General features: G+C 45.5%; 1 protein-coding gene across 2 annotated transcripts in view; it reads left to right on the top strand.

Annotated features, from left to right (window-relative positions):
• Positions 1-21078, top strand: part of INPPL1 (inositol polyphosphate phosphatase like 1) — an 818513-nt gene that overhangs the window by 603847 nt on the left and 193588 nt on the right. For both annotated transcript variants that reach the window (XM_069203762.1, XM_069203763.1), the window contains exon 15: positions 696-834. In XM_069203762.1, the coding sequence (XP_069059863.1) occupies positions 696-834 (139 nt within the window). The remainder of the gene's footprint in view (positions 1-695; positions 835-21078) is intronic.

Genomic DNA, 21078 nt, shown 5'->3' on the forward strand with positions numbered 1-21078 from the left:
GGGCAGAACTTTAATGGACAAGGTAGCCTGCAGCAGTGGGCTAGAAAGCTATTACAACATTCTGAACTATGAAAGCTGAATGTTCTAACTAAAACAAAGCTTTCCAGAGACACTGGGGTTTATAACCACCCTGCACCCCCAAAGCTTCTGAGCCTTTGTTTCGCAGATCCTGCTGTGTGTACAATTATAGCCACATGCAGAGCTGTGGCAGTAACTGTCAACCTTGGACAGCAAGAGCTGTCATCGGAGGCTGAACTTAGCCCATGGTTCTCCCTTGGCTTTGCCCAACTGCTTTTGTTGGTTTGGCAGTTCCGACGTAGATAGAGGAGCTATGAGTAATTCCCTCCTACACACATTCTTGCACAACTTTTAAACAGTTTTGTATGGAATAAAGAATGCATACTTCTAAGTTTCATATTATGAGCAAGTAATATGTATTATTTGCTCATTATGCAGAAATATTTTGTGAATGCATGTTTTGCTCCATACCCAGCTGTGCTTATGAAGTTAAGAAGGTCCTTCACGAGGTGAACAAACAGTGATACCATCTACTTAACCTGAATGTTTTCTTGACACTAAAATCAATGCTGACTGTATGAAAGATGGTGTCACTGGTGTCCTGTCATGTTAAATCGTATTTCTCTTTATTCACCTGTTTGCTTTTTCTTCTTCTTCCTGTGTGCATTTTGTTCCAGGCGGAACCAGAATTACCTCGATATCCTGCGGTTGTTATCACTCGGAGACAAGCAACTTAGCTCCTTTGACATTTCGCTGCGCTTCACCCATCTCTTCTGGTTTGGAGACCTCAACTATCGCCTTGACATGGACATACAGGTACATCCATTTTATGTGCAGCAGCAATGATGCCAATCCTGCTTACATATATATATATATATATATATATGGTAAAATGCACTTTTCCTTTTATCATCACTAACTATGCCACTATAACCTATGAAGTTTGCAGGCGTGTAGGGCTCTCAAATGCAACTTCCAACCTCCAGTCTTTAAGACAGTTTTCCTTATACCTATTACGTCTGCTAGGCGTGTGAGTGAGCTTCATGCCCTTAATGTCAAACCTCCCTTTACATCATTCTTTGCTGACAAAGTGGTGCTGAAAACCAGGACAGATTTCCTTCCTAAAGTTGTCACTCCTTTCCATATGGGGGAGTTTATTACCCTTTCATCTTTCTACCCTCCTCCTCATCCTTCAAAAGAGGAAGAAAGACTCCATCGCTTGGACCCCAGAGGGCTCTCAGTTTCTATATTGAGTGAACAAAGGACTTTCGGTTGATGACCAACTCTTTGTTGGATATGTGGGAAAGATTAAAGGCAGAGCTGTCCACAATAGTAGCATATCCAGGTGGGTCATTGTAAGGAAATGGCTCCCTGTTGCAGCTACCCCCCACTTTTTCACTGATACTGATGCTGACTTGACTGAGAAGTGTGCTGGGACCCTGCTAACCAGGCCCCAACACCAGTGTTCTTTCACCTAAAATGTACCATTGTTTCCACAATTGGCACACAGATAAGTCCCTTGTAAAAGGTACCAGTGGTACCAAGGGCCCTGTGACCAGGGAAGGTCCCTAAGGGCTGCAGCATTTGTTGTGCCACCCTAAGGGACCCCTCACCTAACACATGCACACTGCCATTGCAGATTGTGTGTGTTGGTGGGGAGAAAAAGGCAAAGTCGGCATGGCATCCCCCTCTGGATGCCATGCCCACAAAATGCTGCCTGTGGCATAGGTAAGTCACCCCTCTAGCAGGTCTTGCAGCCCTAAGGCAGGATGCGCTATACCACAGGTGAGGGCATAGCTGCATGAGCAATATGCCCCTACAGTGTCTAAGTCTATTCTTAGACATTGTAAGTACAGTTGTGGCCATATTAAGTATATGGTCTGGGAGTTTGTCAAAAAACGAACTCCACAGCTCCATAATGGCTACACCGAATACTGGGAAGTTTGGTATCAAACTTCTCAGAATAATAAACCCACACTGATGCCAGTGTTGGATTTATAAAACAAATGCACACAGAGATGCCCCCTGTATTTTACCCAATCCTTCAGTGCAGGACTGACTGGTCTGTGCAGCCTGTTGCTGAGAGACGAGTTTCTGACCCCATATGGCGAGGGCCTTTGTGCTCTCTGAGGCCAGAAACAAAGCCTGCACTGAGTGGAGGTGCTGAACACCTCCCCCATGCAGGAACTGTAACACCTAGCAGTGAGCCTCAAAGGCTCAGGCTTCGTCTTACAATGTCCCAGGGCACTCCAGCTAGTGGAGATGCCCGCCCCCTGGACACAGCCCCCACTTTTGGCGGCAGGTCCAGGGGAGATAATGAGAAAAAACAAGGAGGAGTCACCCACCAGTCAGGACAGCCCCTAAGGTGTCCTGAGCTGAGGTGACCCCTGCCTTTAGAAATCCTCCATCTTGGTTTTGGAGGATTCCCCCAATAGAAATAGGGATCTGCCCCCCTCCCCTCAGGGAGGAGGCACAAAGAGGGTGTAGCCACCCTCAAGGACAGTAGCCATTGGCAACTGCCCTTCCAGACCTAAACACACCCCTAAATTCAGTATTTAGGGGCACCCCAGAACCTAGGAAATCAGATTCCTGCAACCTGAAGAAACAAGGACTGCTGACCTACAAGCCTGCAGAGAAGGAGGAAGACGACAACTGCTTTGGCCCCAGGCCTACCGGCCTGTCTCCAACTTCGAAAACCTGCAACCAACGACGCATCTGACATGGATCAGTGACCTCTGAAGCCTCAGAGGACTGCCCTGGACTAAAGGACCAAGAAACTCCAGTGAACAGCGTCCCTGTTCAAAACCAGCTACTTCTTTGCAACAAAGAAGCAACTTCCAAAGACTTCACGTTTCCCGCCAGAAGCGCGAGACTTCACACTCTGCACCCGACGCCCCCGGCTCGACCTACAGAAAACCAGCACCTCAGGGAGTACTCCCCGGCGACTGTGTGCCCGTGAGTAACCAGAGACAACCACCCTGGCCCCCCACAGCGACGCCTGCAGAGAGAATCCAGAGACTGCCTTTAACAAGGGACCCGACGTCTGGAACCAACACTGCACCCACAGCCCCCAGGACCTGAAGGAACCGAACCCCAGTGCAAGAGCGACCCCCAGGCGACCCTCTGCCTAGCCCAGGTGGTGGCTGCCCCAAGGACCCCCCTGTGCCTGCCTGCATCGTTGAAGTGACAACTGTGTCTCTCCATTGCTTTCTATACAAAACCCGACGCCTGTTTGCACACTGCACCCGACCTCCCCTGTGCCGCTGAGGGTGTACTTTCTGTGCCTTCTTGTGTGTCCCCCGGTGCCCTACAAAACCCCCTGGTTTGCCCCCTGAGGACGCAGGTACTTACCTGCTGGCAGACTGTAACCAGGGCACCCCTGTTCTCCATAGGAGCCTATGTGTTTTGGGCACCTCTTTGACCTCTGCACCTGACCGGCCCTGAGCTGCTGGTGTGGTAACTTTGGGGTTGCCTTGAATCCCCAATGGTGGGCTACCTGTGCCCCCACTTTGAGACTTGTAAGTGTTTTACTTACCTTCACTTACCTCCCCCAGGAACTGTTGATTTTTGCAGTGTGTCCACTTTTGAAATAGCTTTTTGCCATTTTTACAAAGACGGTACATGATATTGTTTTCATTCAAAGTTCCTAAAGTATCTAAGTGAAGTACCTTACATTTAAAGTATTAACTGTAGATCTTGAACCTGTAGTTCTTAAAATAAACTAAGAAGATATTTTTCAATATAAAAACCTATTGGCCTGGGGTAAGTCTGAGTGTGTGTTCCTCATTTATTGCCTGTGTGTGTACAACAAATGCTTAACACTACCCTCTGATAAGCCTACTGCTCGACCACACTACCACAAAATAGAGCATTAGAATTATCTACTTTTGCCACTATCTTACCTCTAAGGGGAACCCTTGGACTCTGTGCACACTTTTTCATACTTTGAAATAGTATATACAGAGCCAACTTCCTACACCCACTCTACCATTTCTAGAACACCTTCAAGAGTACCACTCAGACTGCCTTTACTGGCTCACTCACTGAGGTAGCGTCTCTTGTTCTACAGCCTGGACAACCTTACAACAATGACTGCTATATGGATGATACACAAAAGGAAGGGGAGCTTCTTTCCTTTCCCCTGGTTCATACTGTTCTGAATGGAGTGCCTATATCTTTTGGGTGGAAAGGAAATCAGCACCAACTCCATCAGATACAGCCCCACCCTCTGGAGTAACATAGGTGGTTTCCACAGCATCATTGAAAGAGCATGTAAAACATTTGACTTTCCACTACCAGATAAAGAATCAAATATCTTTTTTATGATTTCGAAGAGCTAACCAGGAAAACAGTCAAAGCAAACCCAAAAATAGATTAAATATGGTTAGGGGACTTCAAAACAATGACAAATCCAGCAACAGTAACAGGGTAAAGCTAAAAAATGCTCCAGATGTCAGTGACAAGTTTCTGGCGACCATTACATCATGTCTCCCACCTTCTGTAGTTGGAAAACGCCTTACTTATATCAGCTGCTGGAAAATAAGACAGATGCGTCATGGATCTCCTAAACTTGGGATATGCATTGGAATTCATACAAAAACCTCCTCCTTCATTGCTGTCCAAGGAACTCCATCAACATCTATGGATGTTCCAAGCACAAAGATCTATAATGATAAGGAAATGAGCCATAGAACCGATCCCAGAATCGCAGTGAAATACAGGCTTCTTTTCTCGCTTCTTTTTCATAAAGTAAAATTCTGGAGAAAGAAGCACTATCTTAGATCTCCATCAATTGACTATATTTTTGAAGAAGCAACCATTTTGCTTGATTACTCTACAAGAAATTCTCCAGCTGTTACAGGAAGGAGATTTTGTCTACCCTATAATTGCAGGTTGCAAACTTCAAGTTTTCCTCACATAGAAGGTACAGTGCAAGCTTCCCTCACACATGCGGTACAATGCAAGCTTCCCTCACTTAGAATTTACCATGCAAGCTTCCCTCACATACAACAGATACAGTATAGGCTGCAGCGGTGCATGCTTCCCTCACACACAGCAGACACAGCACAGGCAGCAGTGCATGCTGCCTCACACAGAAGGTACAATGCAAGCTTCCCTCACACACAGCAGATACAGTACAGGCAACAGTGCATGCTTCACTGACACACAAAGCAGATACAACACAGGCAGCAGCAGTGCATGCTTTCCTCACACACAGCGCTGATACAGCAGCAGTGCAAGTTTCCCTCACACACAGAGCAGATACAGCACAGATAGCAGCAGTGCAGTCTTCCCTCAGACCCACAGATACAGCATAGCAGCAGTGCAAGCTTCTGTCACTCACTGAGCAGACAGCACATGCAGCAGTAGGGCATGCTTCCCTCACACACAGCAGAAACAGCACAGCAGCAGTGGAAGCTTCCCTTAGACACAGCAGATACAGCGCAGCAGCAGTGCAGGCTTCCCTCATACACAGCACAGATACAGCACAGTAGCAGTAAAGCTTGCCTCTCAGAGAATGTACAAATGCAAGCTTCCCTTATAGAAGGAACAGATTACAGTGCAGGCAGCAATGCAAGCTTTCATCACAAAGAAAGTACTACAGTGCATGCTTCCCACACATGGAAGGTACAATGCAGGCTTCCCTCACACGGAAGGTACCATGCAAGCGTACCTCACACAAATGATACAATGCAAGCTTCCCTCACACAGAAGGTACAATTCAAGCTTCCCCCACAGAGAAGGTACAAAGCAAGCTTCCCTCACATGTACGAGCTACTAAAAAATCACAAGCATGTGTGTGTAAATCAGTTTAAAGGAAATGTTACATAAGACAGAGAGGGTTACAAGTTGTAGGTATCACATCAGCTTTACTTGTAGGCAGTATATTTTAAGTGCGTTTGGTCCAGAGAAATACAAGCTCTGTATTTAAAATGTACCACAGTGGTTGGTTTTACTAAAAAAGAATGTATTGCTACCAAACTCACCCTTTGAGCAAAATTAGGATAATGAAAGACTGGGGAAAATAACGGTCTAACGTATACCACACAGTTTGAATGCAGCTCCTTGATGGCAGTTCATATATAATTGTTTTATATTAGGATTGTAACTTATGAGCTGCAAGTCTCTGTGACAAAAGCAGTAACCCACTGAACTAGCCGCATAAAATGAAGTTTAGTAATCTGCCTGGTACACGTTCTTTGCACTAGGCACATTAACCCTCTGCGTCATTTCATGGTGGGTGAAAACTACCATTAGAGAAAAGGCTGATCTCCCTCCAGCAGGACCATCATTCACAAGAGTTATCTTGACATTTTAATGGTTGCATGAAAATTCTTGGACACACAAGGAATTCAGCAGGTGGTGTTAGTTCAGAGTACACAGCACCAGAGGGGGGAGGGGTCCATCATCATAGTAGTTAGAAGGGCTGATTCCTGTGTGGCCCGACCACTGACCGACAGACCATACTCTATGGCATCACAACATAATCTGCTGTATCCGTGCAGAACATAGAGAAGGGATAACATTAGCCAAGTAGTGTCCTCCTCACTTGTGGGTGGAGTTAAATGTAAGCAGGCCCAGCACTGCAGAATCTTACAGTACACAACACACGGGCCTCTGCATTGCATGAGGAAAGTAAAAACAATGTGAAACACCGTCAGAAGAGGGAAACCTGCCGTAGCAACATGCGGGGCCCCGTACCCCATCAGATAACATAAACAACACTCTTGTATTTTTTTTCATTAAAACAAAAATGATTTATGCCTACTATTATGAAAAGGAGGCCCCTGCACTTGTAGTTGAGGGAAGCCTACAGCAACCCAGCCGCAGCATGTCTCAGCTCTTTACAAAGCATAGCAGTCAGCTGGACCCAGCCTGCAGTTAGTCACCGTCAGAGCCTCGGTTAAAAAAAAAAAAAAAAAAGCAGCACTGGGGAGTTAATATAAACAAAACAGCAACAAACTTAAATAAAACACTCTGCCCCTTATGCTCCCCTACAGCAGCTGCACATCTCTCCTCACCTGTCAAGCTGTCTGCTGCATGGCTCAGGCCTGTGGAACTGTCCTGGGAAGGGGCACGCTAGGGAAAGATGATTGCTCAGGGAGAGTTCCTACTCTGAGCCCAGGGCTGTTACAAGATGACAGTGTGGAGGAGTGGGAACTGGGCTCTGTGTGGTAGGACTGGCAGACCATCAACAAACAAACGTAAGACAGCATTGAGGAGGGAGGAAAGTCTTGAAATGCACAGCATATGTAACCAGATCAGATTTACAGCCCTATGTGCAGCAGAGCTCAGAAAGACAAGCACACCTCTCCGGTGCTCCAGATGAAAGATCAAAGTAGTCCATGAGAACATCTTAAAATGGTGAGCAGTGTATTTAGATAGTAGTTGGTCTGATCTCCTGGGAGGTGACAAAAAAGGTGAGACAAAGAGTAAGATTACCCAGCAGCAAGGATTTTTTAAGGACACTGGCATACACAAATCGCAATGACTGGGTGGAGCTGAACCTTCCAAATCATCTATATCAGGTTGCTAAGCAACAGCACAAGCGCTGTCTAGGTTTGACCTAAAAATTAACTAGTATGTGCTGATAATTTTGCCATTTGACCATGTAAACAATGAGGGCCTCATTATGAGTGGTCCTTAAATTCCAAAGGGCCCAGTGACAGACAGTCCCTAATAGTACCACTGGGCTGGGGAAATAAGACATTTTCCAGGGTGAGGACTAAGGAGGGCTTTTAAAGGGCCACTCTTTTAAAGTTTAAAAGCCAGTCCATTGTGTTACAGCAAATACAATAAGGTACTACAGAAATAATAAATATGAAAAATATATGTGCAGACTTTAAAATAATACACATTGAAATAAAAAGAAAATCAATAAGAAGGAAGGGAGAAAAAAAACATAGAAGGAATGTGGGGAGGTGAAACCATGCAGTCAAAATCGTTTGTGAATTAAAAGAGTACTCAGATAATGACATCCTATATAGTAACAATCTTTAAAATTGATATGAAAATAAGAAATACTATTATGAATAATAAGGAAGTCAAGGAGGTTTAGGAAACTCTTCAGTATTTGATTATTGCATAAATGAGGTTTAAAGAGCCATGCTTAATGGGGGGACCTAGGGTTAAATTTAGGTTTTTGGGGTGATCAATTTAAAGTTGCACCTCTTTGTTTTATTGTGCTCCCAGTCAGTGCAAGTTTATTTTTCTACTGTTATCATTGCTACATGTGTGCAGTGTTGTTTTTCCCCACAGTTATCACTTAAATTGTAAACCTCAATCTACACAATAAATAAAGCTTTTTCTAGAAGCAATGTCTGGTCTGTTGAACTGTTTATGTCTGTACTAGCTCTGCTTCAATGTGTATCTCCGGAACTGTGCTACTAACAGTTTCAAGAATGAGTAGCATTTTTAGTCCTTAGACAAAGGCCCGTATTTATACTTTTTTTAGCGCCGCATTTGCGCCGCTTTTTGACGGCTAACGGCGCAAACCTACAAAATACAATGGTATTTTGCAAGTTTGCGCCGTTTTTGCGTCAAAAAACGACGCAAATGCGGCGCTAAAAAAAGTATAAATACGGGCCAAAGTTGGGTGTTTTGGCATTCTTTTTCAAAGCAAGGTCAAATGTAGCATGCCTGCTCTGATTCTACCGGCTAATTGACCAAATATATACTGTTTATGAGAAGGCCATGCACATTTGCGTACAAATCTGTATAAACTGGTTTGAAGGTGTGTGAAAAATTATACACACAGTTGGATAACTATTATTAAAGTGGCGGCTCAGAATTTCCATAACAAAACCTTATACAATAAATTACAGGATACCCTTCTTTCTATTAAAACAAGCCTGCTCAACATTCAAGCCCTATCAAGACACCACTATTCAGTATCCCAGATATGTTAACCACCCTTCTACAACCAGTGCTTAATTTGTGCTTGTTGTTTCCAGTGCTGAGCACCGGCACTTATCTTGCAAGAATTTGAAAGCACCCCGTCTTCGTCCACCCAAGATAATAACTGAGATGTGAACTGCAATGCACTTGTTTTCTCGTAAGGAACAATTATTTAAGGGATAGACAGAAAATATCACTCCAAGCCAACTACCACCCCCAACATGTGTTATTGCATGTTTATGTAAAAGCCCATCATACAAGAACATATATATCTCCACTCTTCCCCTCCATTAAGGGAAAGCCTACATTGCAATCTTTGTTTATTCAAACAGTGCTTGACACAGGACGCGTTTCGGCTGCTTAAATGGCCTTTGTCACAATGAAAGGCACCATACTCTATACCATTTATATACTCTCCCGCAGTTCTCAGCGGCTTGTGCAGTCTATAAATATAAGAAATATGAAATGTTATGACAAAAGTCTTTCACTACTCCAGGCACATTATTACAGCTTTGGACTGGTAAAATACCATCCAAGACAACCTGGAATGAGCAAAAGCAACCCCTGACACGTGTCCCGATGTCATTACATCTCTTCAGAGAGGTTTAGCTTTGTCCAGACACAAGGGAGTACCCAGTCAAAACAGCTAGAGTGAGGCTTTGTGTCACTCTTGCCCTGAAAGAGTGTTGTTTTTCCTGTACAAAGCTGTAATACTGTGCCTGGAGTGGTGAAAGGCTTTTGTCATTTTACATCTCGACAAGGATGGCACTTGGCCAAACCTATGCTTAAAGATTTTGCTGTACAAATGACAAAAGACTTTGTTGCGTTCTAGCTAGGCGTGGATGGCACAGCGTAATCCTATGCTTAAAAACTTTGCTAGAAAACGAGACATTTGAGATGAGCAAATCTAGAGTCGCTGGTGTTGCAGGGTGCTCCTTACTGGTGCTGCTCTCCACCTAAACTTGGGAACTACCCAGAGTTCTCTCTTCTATTTTGCAGAATTTATACGTCACTGTAGCCTTGAAAGGGTGTTGTGTTATTTATTTATATATATATATCTTTTCGGGAGAGCACGTCAGGGTAGGTTCCCCTGCAGACTGCCGTCATCCACAAATAGTGACCGCTTTCGGCATGCTACTTCCCAAGGGGCCCCCCCTGTACAAAAGGATGGGCGACCATTAAACGTTTCTGACAATTAGTGAACTTCAATGTAAGTGACTATATGATTTGTTTGACATTTTTGAAAACTTTCGGTGATATAGACAGGAGAAGTTTTAGTATGTATTGGTCCTGAAGCAGCGTCATAGGATCTTGTTAGACCACTGTACGCGAAACATGTTGACCATGTCCTAGGAGCCCGACGATAATCTCCTTAAGCTCCAGCACCAGGCAGAAAGTGGTTGAGCATTATTCCTCATTTTACACTTTCCTTCTATTTTTAATCTTGGTCCCGGTCTTTTCCATTGATTAATTAAATTGACTCGCTCCTATTAAGACTGGGAACCAATTTGAGCTTTCACTCTCCTGCCAGGATTAGGGCCTGACCGCAACACCAGGTCTTGTAGTGTCCGCTACCACGGCTGCTACCTAAAAGATCTCCGGCAAAGAGCCCCCTTACGGGGAGCCCGTCAGACATTGCAGCGCCGGTCTGACGAGGAGCTACCCGATGATGAAGCATGACAACCTCTTGGATGTGTGAGAACTCTTGCTCCTGAACTTTAATGTTCCCCTAGTGATTATATTTTTCCATTTGGAACGGTGTACACCTTTTTTGTGTGTGTGTGTGTGTGTATATATATATATATATATATATATATATATATATATATATATATATATATATATATATATATATATATATATATATATATATATATATATATATATATTCAGATTCCTGCCACTTCAGAAATACGCTCCCATCTCCGGATCCTCACAGAAGTCCATGCTTGATTTTTCCTGCTGCAGTCTGTGCTCTCTTTAGCCTACCAGCCACAGTCCCCCCTCCCTCTTGCACCCCCCCTTTTCCCCTTTTGTGCTTGGATATTACAGGAACTAGTAGAGAGAGAAATAACATTGACAGAGGGGGAGAGCATAAAAAAAACAGGCTAATTCAATAGCGGAGGGGAATGCTGGGAAAACAAGGACTCATCAAGACAGGCTGGGGTGTCCCAGGCCATTCCCAAATGCACGATTATGGGCCTGCCTCCAAGCACAATATTGTGACAGTTATACCTTCATGGAAGACAGGCAGCTGCTCTAGAACATATCTGTGCAACAGAACTACATGCAGAAAGTCAAAGATGCATTTGCGGAGCACTACAGCAGACACGCTGCGTGACCTGTGGCATGAATGTGCAATGCTGCATGTACCGAAGAAAGATCCTCTCCTTGCCGTGCTGCCCTGTCCTAGAGAGAAGCTATAGAATGGGTCCAACTTCTGGAAAAAGGGGTTGTGGGTAATAAAATGAAAGGAGTGCGCTACAGTTCAGTAAACAGGGTAGTTGCTTTGTAACACTGGAAAAGCATGTTATGCCAATGGGATGTGCACTCAACACCAATTTTCTGTCATTAGTTTAGTATTTGTGGAGAACAGACTTAGTAGCTACTGTTGCAGAGTTACAGCAATCTTCAATTGAACAAAAACATTCCTTGCTTTTCTGGATATTATGGTAAGTCAACTCTACTTTGTCGGTGGTTCAGACGGCTAAGAAAAAATGGAGTACTAGCTAATAAAACTAGCTAGATTAAGTAAAGGATGTGAAATGTAAGCAGGAACAACATGGTTAAATTAGCTGAGAGCAAGGATGCTCTGCAAATGAAAAGGGACGCTTCACTGAACACGAGCAGGAAACCAAGAAAAAAAAAAGTCCCCCCAAAGAACAGATAAACACGGCAAAGTGTAATTATTCAGTAGTTGGCCCCTGCTCCGAAGGAGAAAAAGGAGGGACAAAGAGGCATGACTACCCACTAGCAAGCAAGGATTTTTAAATTACACTGAAATGAACAAGTGAAATGGCTATAAGCCTACAGAAGTATACTAAAAGTATACAAGAGGCAGTACAGTTTTGCTGAACCTAAAAAGTATCTTGTATTCGAAGTGGCAGGCTGCGAACATCAACTGAAAGTACTCCTATTCAGCCTCATATCAGCTCCAAGAAACTTCACAAAGTGTATGGCTACAGTTGCTGCACACCTAAGGAAACTGAGACATCAAGGGTTTCTCTACCTCTGCAATGGTTACTCATGGGAAAATAATTCAAGGTGGCAAAGACCTCCATGATGTCCACCGTGCAGCTTTTCCATGCATTAGGTTTACCACTCCCCAAGTTCAAATCCATTAGTGGCCCACAAGAAAATTAAATTCCTAAGAGCGATTTTGGATACACATTCAGACAATGCCTTCTCATCCAAACAGAGAATAGCATGAGTAACCGAGTCAAAGGAACAATTGCAGAACGAAAAGGAAATCACCATGACATAGTTCACTTCTCTATTAGGAATGATGTCGTCCTGCATTCACTTAATTGCCAAACTACCACCTGTATATGTGTCTGTTCTAGGAAGTGTTAGAAACACTGTGATTGCAAACACAGGGGTCATTTGATTACTTCATCAAACTGACACCAAGGATAAAACAAGCTCTGCTGTGATGTCAACACACAGTTCCACAGTTGAATTTGCATTTCCCTCAGCAAAGGTCCAACTTTCTTATGACAACAGTTGCACCCCTGGCCAAGATCTGGCATTGATCGAAATCCACCCCCACACCAAAGTTCCTGAGATGAGAGCCATTGCCCTGGGTCTGCAGTCTTTCCTCACAAGAATAAAAGGAAGTTCCTTATTGATCCACATGCACAATGCAACATTAATGCATTACATGAACAAACTAGAGGACATTCGATCTCTTCCCCTATCAGAAGTAGCTCAAATTATATGGGATTAAGCCACCAAAGAACACATGCAATTAACAACTGAACAAATTCCGGAAGTAGACAACACAGGAGCAGATGCTTTAAGCAGGACATACTAACAATGCCACAAATGGGAACTACATCATGTTCAATTGAACTAGATCTTCGAGCACTGGGGAAAAATGGAACTTGAACCTGTTTGCGTCAGGTCAAGCTAGGAGCTTGCATTATTATGCCAGCAGGCATGTTCTACCAGGAGTGTAGGCAAAGGCTTTTGATAGCCTAGTCAGGACAATTTGCTTATTCTTTCCCCTCACTTTCTTGATTGCAAAGGTCCTGCTCAAAATAAAGAAGGAATCATTCCGGGTGGTACTAATACCCCTGCAGTGGCAAAAACAGTGTTGGTTCATTGTTGTTCTTCTGTGCAAAGTACAGATCTCGCATTGGCGGGCAAAGCTGATGGTTGCTGTGGCACAGAGTCCAGTTCACAGGAGCATCGCATATAGCAGTGACGCGGGCAGCAAGATCTTGCTGTGAACAGGCCCATTCGTGGCCATGAAGAGCCCAGAACATAAGGATTTCATATTTGCTTCGAGAAGGAGCTCAACTAATGCCACACCAAGGCCCCAGGATTAGAGGGCACCTCTTAGGGATCAAGAACTCACTCCAGCAGAGACCAGCAGGGGTCAGGCAAGTTAATGAGCAGATCCAGCAGCTAGTCAGCTGAAGAGACGCAGGGAGGGATCTAGAGCTTATGTGCCTGTAGCTCAGAACAGGTTGTCAGTCAGCTGACCCTTGGAATCACTTCAGCCTGGAACGAAGGGTTCATGTCTTCCGTCTCAGCAAGCAGGATAGCAGGGGATTGCCCCTTTTTGGCAGCAGAGCAGCAAAGAAATCCTTTTTCTGTAGGTCCATAGATGTACTGAACATTTGTGTCTGGGGATAGGAGCAGAAGTAGAAGGTCCTGGAGCTTCCACACCCAGAGGTGTTTGTAATTTCCTGCCTCTGTGCCCTGGCCCCAGCTTGCCTGGAAACACAAAAGACTAGTGTCAAACCCTTTGTGAGTGTGCTCAGAAGAGAGGCTTTGTGCTATGCAGGTGTTATAGGTGACAGCTCCCCCCCCCTAGTCAAGTCAGAAATGGCTTATCCTGCCAACACCTATTCCCCCTTTGTCTCATTGTCTAGGAGCAATACACAAAGGCTAACTGCCTACCACATCTAGTCATGTTACCCAAGATAGAGCCTACAGGCACCAAACGGTTGAGAGAAGAACATGTAAAATATCTAAAAGTGGTCCCTAAATGACAATGAAATAGAAAATACACTTGGAAAAGAAAATGCCCAGGCGATCTTAAATTCTTGATTAAAATCACATTTGTTATACAAAATGAAATTCTGAATAAATATTCAAGGGAAACCCCCTGTAGGGCAGATGAAACTTGTATCAAAACAAGGAAAGGCAGAAAATTGTGTGGAACAATGATTCCAACTCACATCTTAACAAACACTGCTACACCCTTTGTCAAATTACAGTCTCAATCTGGTTTCAGAGTGCTTGTAGTCAATGGCATTTCGATAATATGCCCATAAAAGGATCATCATCAGGTCAACTCATTGCTTGTGTGTGATGAAGGTACGTAATTCAACATAAAACTCATGAAAGAACAAAAGAAGAATGAAAAGAAGGGTGGGAAAAGGGAGGGTGTGAAGGAAGAATACATTATAATTAATAAAGAGAAAAATGACAAAAAAAAAAGATTAAAAAAAAAAAGGAAAACAATATCAAGTGATAGGAGCTTCCAGTTTGTGAAACATGCAGGGATACCTTCGTTCTTGATGTCTCAGTATCAAGGCCAAACCGTGCTCGCTCCTAAATTATAGTGTGTGGACACACAGTGTGGGGCTATATATGTCATAAACAATCAATGTAATTCACCTACATGTCAAATAACATGAAGCAAATCCTCCCTAGGTGGTGAGAGCAACGAATAGGAGAATAAATGTCTCTTATATAGGTGCCATGAGAGAAGTATAAACAAAGATACGTAAATAATTGGCAATTGACAAGCCTGCCCAATTGTATGACAATAATTAGAGTGAAAAACATATCTAATTGATGCTCAACATAAATGCACAAAATCACCAGGGTTGCTGGTATCAATAAAAAACGCAATCAAAGGTGCCCAGTTACAGCGTGGGAACCGCTAGAAATCTATAAAGGAAATAGAACATAGAAACATGACCCCCAATATAATTGTGAGTGGAAACACTAATGAACAGGCCCTGAGCTAACTAACAAAAATCTTGCGGTGAAACCCAAATGCACCACACGGCATGTGCAAGAAGAAAGAGGTGAAGGACTGACACATGCCTTAAATGGTAGACATTAATGGCGGCCATGTTGGAATGACCAAAAGGAAACGTGCATATGCATGGAAAAAGCGATGCAGGATTGACACATGCCTTAACTAGTAGAAATAATAGCAGACTTATTGGAATGATCAAAAAGAAGGGTACCCCGATGGGGAAGAAAAGGTGTTGGAAAGTGGAGTATAGTTAGTAAATGGAAAAAGATAATTGGAGATGATAATGAATATACTGAAATGAGAGGCCAAGAAAGGAAATCTCCATAGAGGACAGACGGGTGCCTCAGAGAATAGAGGTAGATGGTTGCCATAGAAAGAGTAGCCTAGAAAGAAAGATGACAATAATGCGATAAATACAATAAAAAAAATGTCGGGCAAACTATAGTGACATTGGGTGGGGAAAAAAACTGATTAGAGAGACAGGACAAAAATGATAAAACAGAACAAATAACATTGGAGACTGGTTAACCACAGTGGGTAAGTAAAAAACACAGTAATCATAGGATAATCATAAATCCAAGAAATGTGGAAGAAAAATAATACAACGAAACATATGACCTTAAAAACTGGGTAGCCTTAGTGCCACTGGGTAGCCACTAGATAAGGTGATCTCTAGAGGAATTACTTGCTGGGCCTCAACTTGCTGCCTCAACACTTCTAGAGTTGAGCACTTTTTCTGCACCTTGCAGAATCTCTAGGGTGACAATGTCCTCCCTAATAGGCTAAGGGTCAGCTTCCTCAGGTGCCCGTTAACCTGAGTTATGGAAACTTCAGGGGCTGGTTTCCTGTGTCCCCTGCCCTTCCTTTTTATTATAGCTGCCTGGGCCATTCTTCCAGGCTTCCTCAACTCCCTTCTTGGGCAACCATGAACCTTGTGGACATACAGACTCATTCGGGCAACCCTAACATCTCCAGGTGTGACGTGAGCTCCATTTCCTTCCACACAGTGTGCTCTAGTTCATTGTCTAGTGGACAATCAATAGGCATTGCAGGGCTACTTTTAGAGAACCTAAGACTCCCCACCCCTCCTGCTCACCTACTCAAACAGAACCAGAGTCACTGATTCTCTTCCAGGGGATCCTCATCAATAGTCATAAACATTGAATATTCCCGCCCTTGTGCGGGGACCCCGGAGCATATATAAAATATATACACATTATACATGTGTAACAAACAGTCATGCAGGCTATCATGTTAAAAACAGGCTAAAATGCTTTATTTCTATGAAGTATTTTTTTTTTTTTTTTTTTTTTTTTAAATACTACAATAGAGCATAAATAAGTACCCAAGCTCCTAAAACTAGGCTTGGGGAAGTACGCAGTAGCAAACTCTAGTGAAAAAATAGAGAAAACTGCATTGAAAAACAATGAAGCATTCTTAGCCAATAGGCTGCATGTAGGTTAACACAGGAGAACCATAAAAACTTTGGCACTGTGCCTTTAAGACCCTGAGCACCTCCAGTATCCCACCATGCCTCAGGGGTGAAGGAAAGGTGACAGTTGGTTCACAGTTAGGTCAGTTCTTTTTTCCGGCTCCTTCTGAGAGGATCCTGGAGCATTGAGCTCTCAGTTTTTCTGAGTTTTCCTCAGAAAAATTCTTTAAAAAAGCGTTTTTTCACTTTTCACTCGACAAGTAACATCTTTGTCTGAGCTAGGAAGGTTTTTTCTGACAGAAAAATGCCTTCTCTTTTTGTCAAATGCCCTGCTTGTGGGAAGAAGAAGGCCCAGTCAGATCCCCACTCTCTGTGCATAGTGTGCCTGCCTCAGAGTCACTGCCCTGACACTTGTAAGTACTGTAAGAACATGTCTAGGAGGACTCTGAAAGACAGAGAGAAGATCCGACTTCATGGGCTTCAGGAGAGGAAAAGAACATCGTCCTCCTCACTCCCCAGGCATCCAGAAGGCCATTCTCAGGAGAGAATGGCCCGGTCGACGTCGACAGGTAGGAAAATACCTGTTTGTTCACCGTCGACGTCGTCGCTACCACCGTCCCACCGGCATAGATCGCCGTCGACGGCGACGCACCCGACGTCGAAGGGAACGGCGTCGAGGGAACATCAGAGTAGGGGCAGGTCTCCGTCGACGGCAGCCCGCCGATCGACGTCGAGCCACCGCCGGCATGCCCGGTCGCCGCCAAAGGCCGTGCGCCCCCCGACGTCAGGACACACGACGTCGAGATCTCCACGACGGCACGGGAAACATCCGCCGTCAACCTCCCATCGCTCCACGTCGAGGCACACGACGGCGAGCAGGTCGAGGTCCAAGGAACGCCGTTCGACGTCAAGGCACTCAACGTCGAGGCAATCAACGGCGAGGCAGGACCAACCGACTGGGCGTCCTTCGACGTCGAAACAGCCATCGACGTCGACGCAGGTTTTACCTGTCCAACAGGGAGCAGAACATCGCCCCTCGCCAGACAAGGCTCAGTCTCCAGTGGTCTCCATACCGAGCGACTCTTCTCGGTCAAGAGCATCTCCTGGGCATGTCTCGCCCATCAACCTATCTCCGAGATGGCTGGAGAGCCTCAACAGACCAGCGGCCTCCCCAGATTCGCAATATTCGCGAATGTATTCACCCACTGCCTCCCCGCCAAGAACGCCATCGCCGACAGCTGGGGCAGAACGGGCTCGTTCAGCTCCTCGACAGCCGACCGCGAGGCCTAGGCGCTCGGCTACAGCGTCCCGCAGCAGATCTCGCTCTCAACGGAGATCCAGGTCGCGCTCAAGAAGATCACCCTCTTGGTCTTCATCAGGTTCTTCTGTCAGGCGTTACTCACCTACTCTTACAGATTCACCACCTGCTAGAGTCTCACCAGTGGATGACATAACCACTTTCAACGAGGTGTTGCTAAGAGGAGCACAGAAACTCAATATAGAGGTTCCAGAACCATCTACCTCCTCATCAATCATCTTTGAGACACTACAACAGAGATCAGCGTCGAAAAAGTTGCTGCCTCTAGTGCCTGGTTTGTTGCAGCCGACCATGGACACTTTTCTGGCCCCAGCCTCGCTTAAGTCTGCCCCGGCTCGGATTCTTAAAAAGTACAAGGCTCCAGAGCAAGACCCTTTATTCCTTAGGAAGGATCCGCCACCAGACTCAGTGATCATAGCTGCCGCCCGAAAGACCCACTCGGTGGCATCTTCATCCACGGTACCCCCGGATAAAGAGAGCAGGCATTTAGACTCTCTGGGAAGAAAGATGTGCGGGACAGCGGCTTCAGCAATGAAGGTCTCTAGTGCGTCTGCGCTCCTGGGCAGGTACGATCGTTCTCTGTGGGATTCCCTCAGTAGATTTACAGAAAAACTGCCCAGAGAAGACAGGCAAGATTTCCAAGAGATTCTACAGGAAGGATGCCTGGTATCTAACCAAGTTATCAGCGCGGCAGCTGATGGGGCGGATTTGGCGGCTCATGGGTACGCACATGGTATCTGTGCGAGGAGATCTTCCTGGCTGAGGCTCACTGGCTTGAAACAGGAGGCACAACAACGTATCCTGAATCTCCCATTTGCCGGGAATTCTCTATTCGGTGCCCATGCAGACGAAGAGATGGCCCGCATGAAGACCGAGGTGGATACCATGAAGGCGGTAGGCCTCGAAAGAAGGAAAGATTTCAGGCGGAGGTACAGACCGTACGATAGACGCCCTTTCCAACAGAGGGTTCAAACCCCTCATTGGTCGCAACGGTCTCAGCAACGACAGGGACGCCCTCTGTTTCAGCGAAGAAACACAAGGGAGCGAGGGTCAAGTAGACCTCAACAGTCCACTCCAAAAGCACCCACTAAGCAATGAAGTCTCGCTTCCCTCGACACTGTACACCACTCCGGTGGGGGGGAAGTATTATTGCTCATCTTCACGAGTGGCACTCTATCACAAGAGACAAATGGGTGCTCAATATTGTCGAACATGGCTATTCTCTCCTTTTCAAGCAGCCTCCACCACACTTGCCACCAACCAAACACAATCCGGCTCATCTCACCTTGCTACGCAAGGAGGCTCTCGCCCTCCTAAGAAAGAATGCCATAGAAAGGGTTCCACCTGCCCACAGAGGAAAGGGGGTCTACTCCCGTTACTTTCTAGTAGCAAAGAAGGGTCAAGAGGGCGTTTTCAGGCCAATCCTGGATCTAAGACTGCTGAACAAATACATAAGAAAGCAGAAGTTCAGAATGCTAGCGCTTCACCAAATTTTCCCTCAACTGCATCAGGGAGACTGGATGTGCTCCATCGACCTGCAGGATGCGTATTTCCACATCCCAATAGCTCCAAAGCATCGAAAATTCCTGCGCTTTCAAGTAGCGTTACAGCATTACCAGTTCAGGGTTCTACCCTTTGGCCTGAAATCTGCTCCAAGAGTTTTCTCGAAATGTATGGCAGTGGTGGCGGCGCATCTACGAAGACAAAGGATATACATATATCCATACCTAGACGACTGGCTACTAAAGGCTTCTTCTCCGGAGCAGGCGAGAAGCCATCGGGACATTGTACTAGGAGTTTGCGAAGCTCTAGGTCTTCAGGTCAATTACCAGAAGTCAACCTTGACTCCAACGCAGAGTCTTCACTACCTAGGAGCTATCATAAACACAGAACTACAAAAAGTGTATCCTTCGGAGGAACGACTGTCCTCAATAAATATGAAGTGCCAGGACCTGTTGAGAGCCAGCGCACCTACGGCACGTCAGGTGACATCACTACTGGGCTCCATGGCATCGTGCATCTTTATTGTCCCAAATGCCAGACTCCACATGAGACCCCTCCAAGAGGCATTGGAGGCCAATTGGAGCCAAAGAACAGGTCGCTGGGAAGACACAATGCGGCTACCGGAGGTAGCACTGCAGTCATTGAGATGGTGGATGCACAGACCTCACCTGTCAGTGGGCGCTCCGTTTCACCAGGTACTTCCATCCGACACTCTGGTAACGGATGCGTCTCTTCAGGGATGGGGGGCTCATCTGGGTCCTTTTCAAGCGCAGGGTCTGTGGTCAGACAAGGAGAAGCAGTACCACATCAATCTGCTAGAACTCAGAGCGGTCCATCTGGCTCTCAAGTCTTTCACACCGCTAATTCAGGGGAAAACTCTATTGATACAGACGGACAATACAACCACGATGTATTACTTGAACAAACAAGGGGGAACGAGATCCCTACCCCTTTCACGAGAGTCCCAAGCGATATGGCATTGGCTCCTGGCCAGAGGAATGTCAATCACAGCAGTTCACCTGCCAGGTCAGCAGAACGTAGAAGCAGACTTTCTAAGCAGACACCTGGAGGACGTTCACGATTGGGTCCTGCACGACGAAGTCGCAGAATACATCTTCGCGCAATGGGGTCGGCCTCAACTGGACCTCTTCGCAGACGATGTAAACAGGAAATGCCCAGACTTCGCATCCAGGTTCTACCGTCCAGGATCTCGAGGGAATGCCCTGTTGATCGACTGGTCAGGGACATTTCTTTACGCTTTTCCTCCGACTCCCCTCATTCCGGCAGTGATCAGCAAACTTTACGGATCCAGGACCAGAATGATTCTTATAGCGCCACAATGGCCTCGACAATTCTGGTACACGGATCTCCTCAACCTGTCGGAAAAACCTCACAGGAGGCTGCCGTGCAGACCGGATCTTCTGAGCAGAATGGAGGGCAGGATTCTGCATCCCAACCTACCGTCTCTGAGCTTAACAGCATGGCTCCTGAATTCCTGCAGTATGGGCACCTAGGACTCTCGCAGGAGTGCATGAACATCTTGAAAGAGTCCAAACGGCCTTCCACGCGGCGTTCCTACGCTTTTAAGTGGAAGAGATTCTACATATGGTGCTGTCAGCAAGGCCATAATCCCATACGGGCGCAGGAGGACGTCATACTGTCCTATTTGCTTCACCTAGCGAAATCCGG

This window comes from Pleurodeles waltl, chromosome 8 (genome assembly GCF_031143425.1).
Source record: "Pleurodeles waltl isolate 20211129_DDA chromosome 8, aPleWal1.hap1.20221129, whole genome shotgun sequence".
In the NCBI taxonomy this organism is placed as follows: Eukaryota; Metazoa; Chordata; class Amphibia; order Caudata; family Salamandridae; genus Pleurodeles; species Pleurodeles waltl.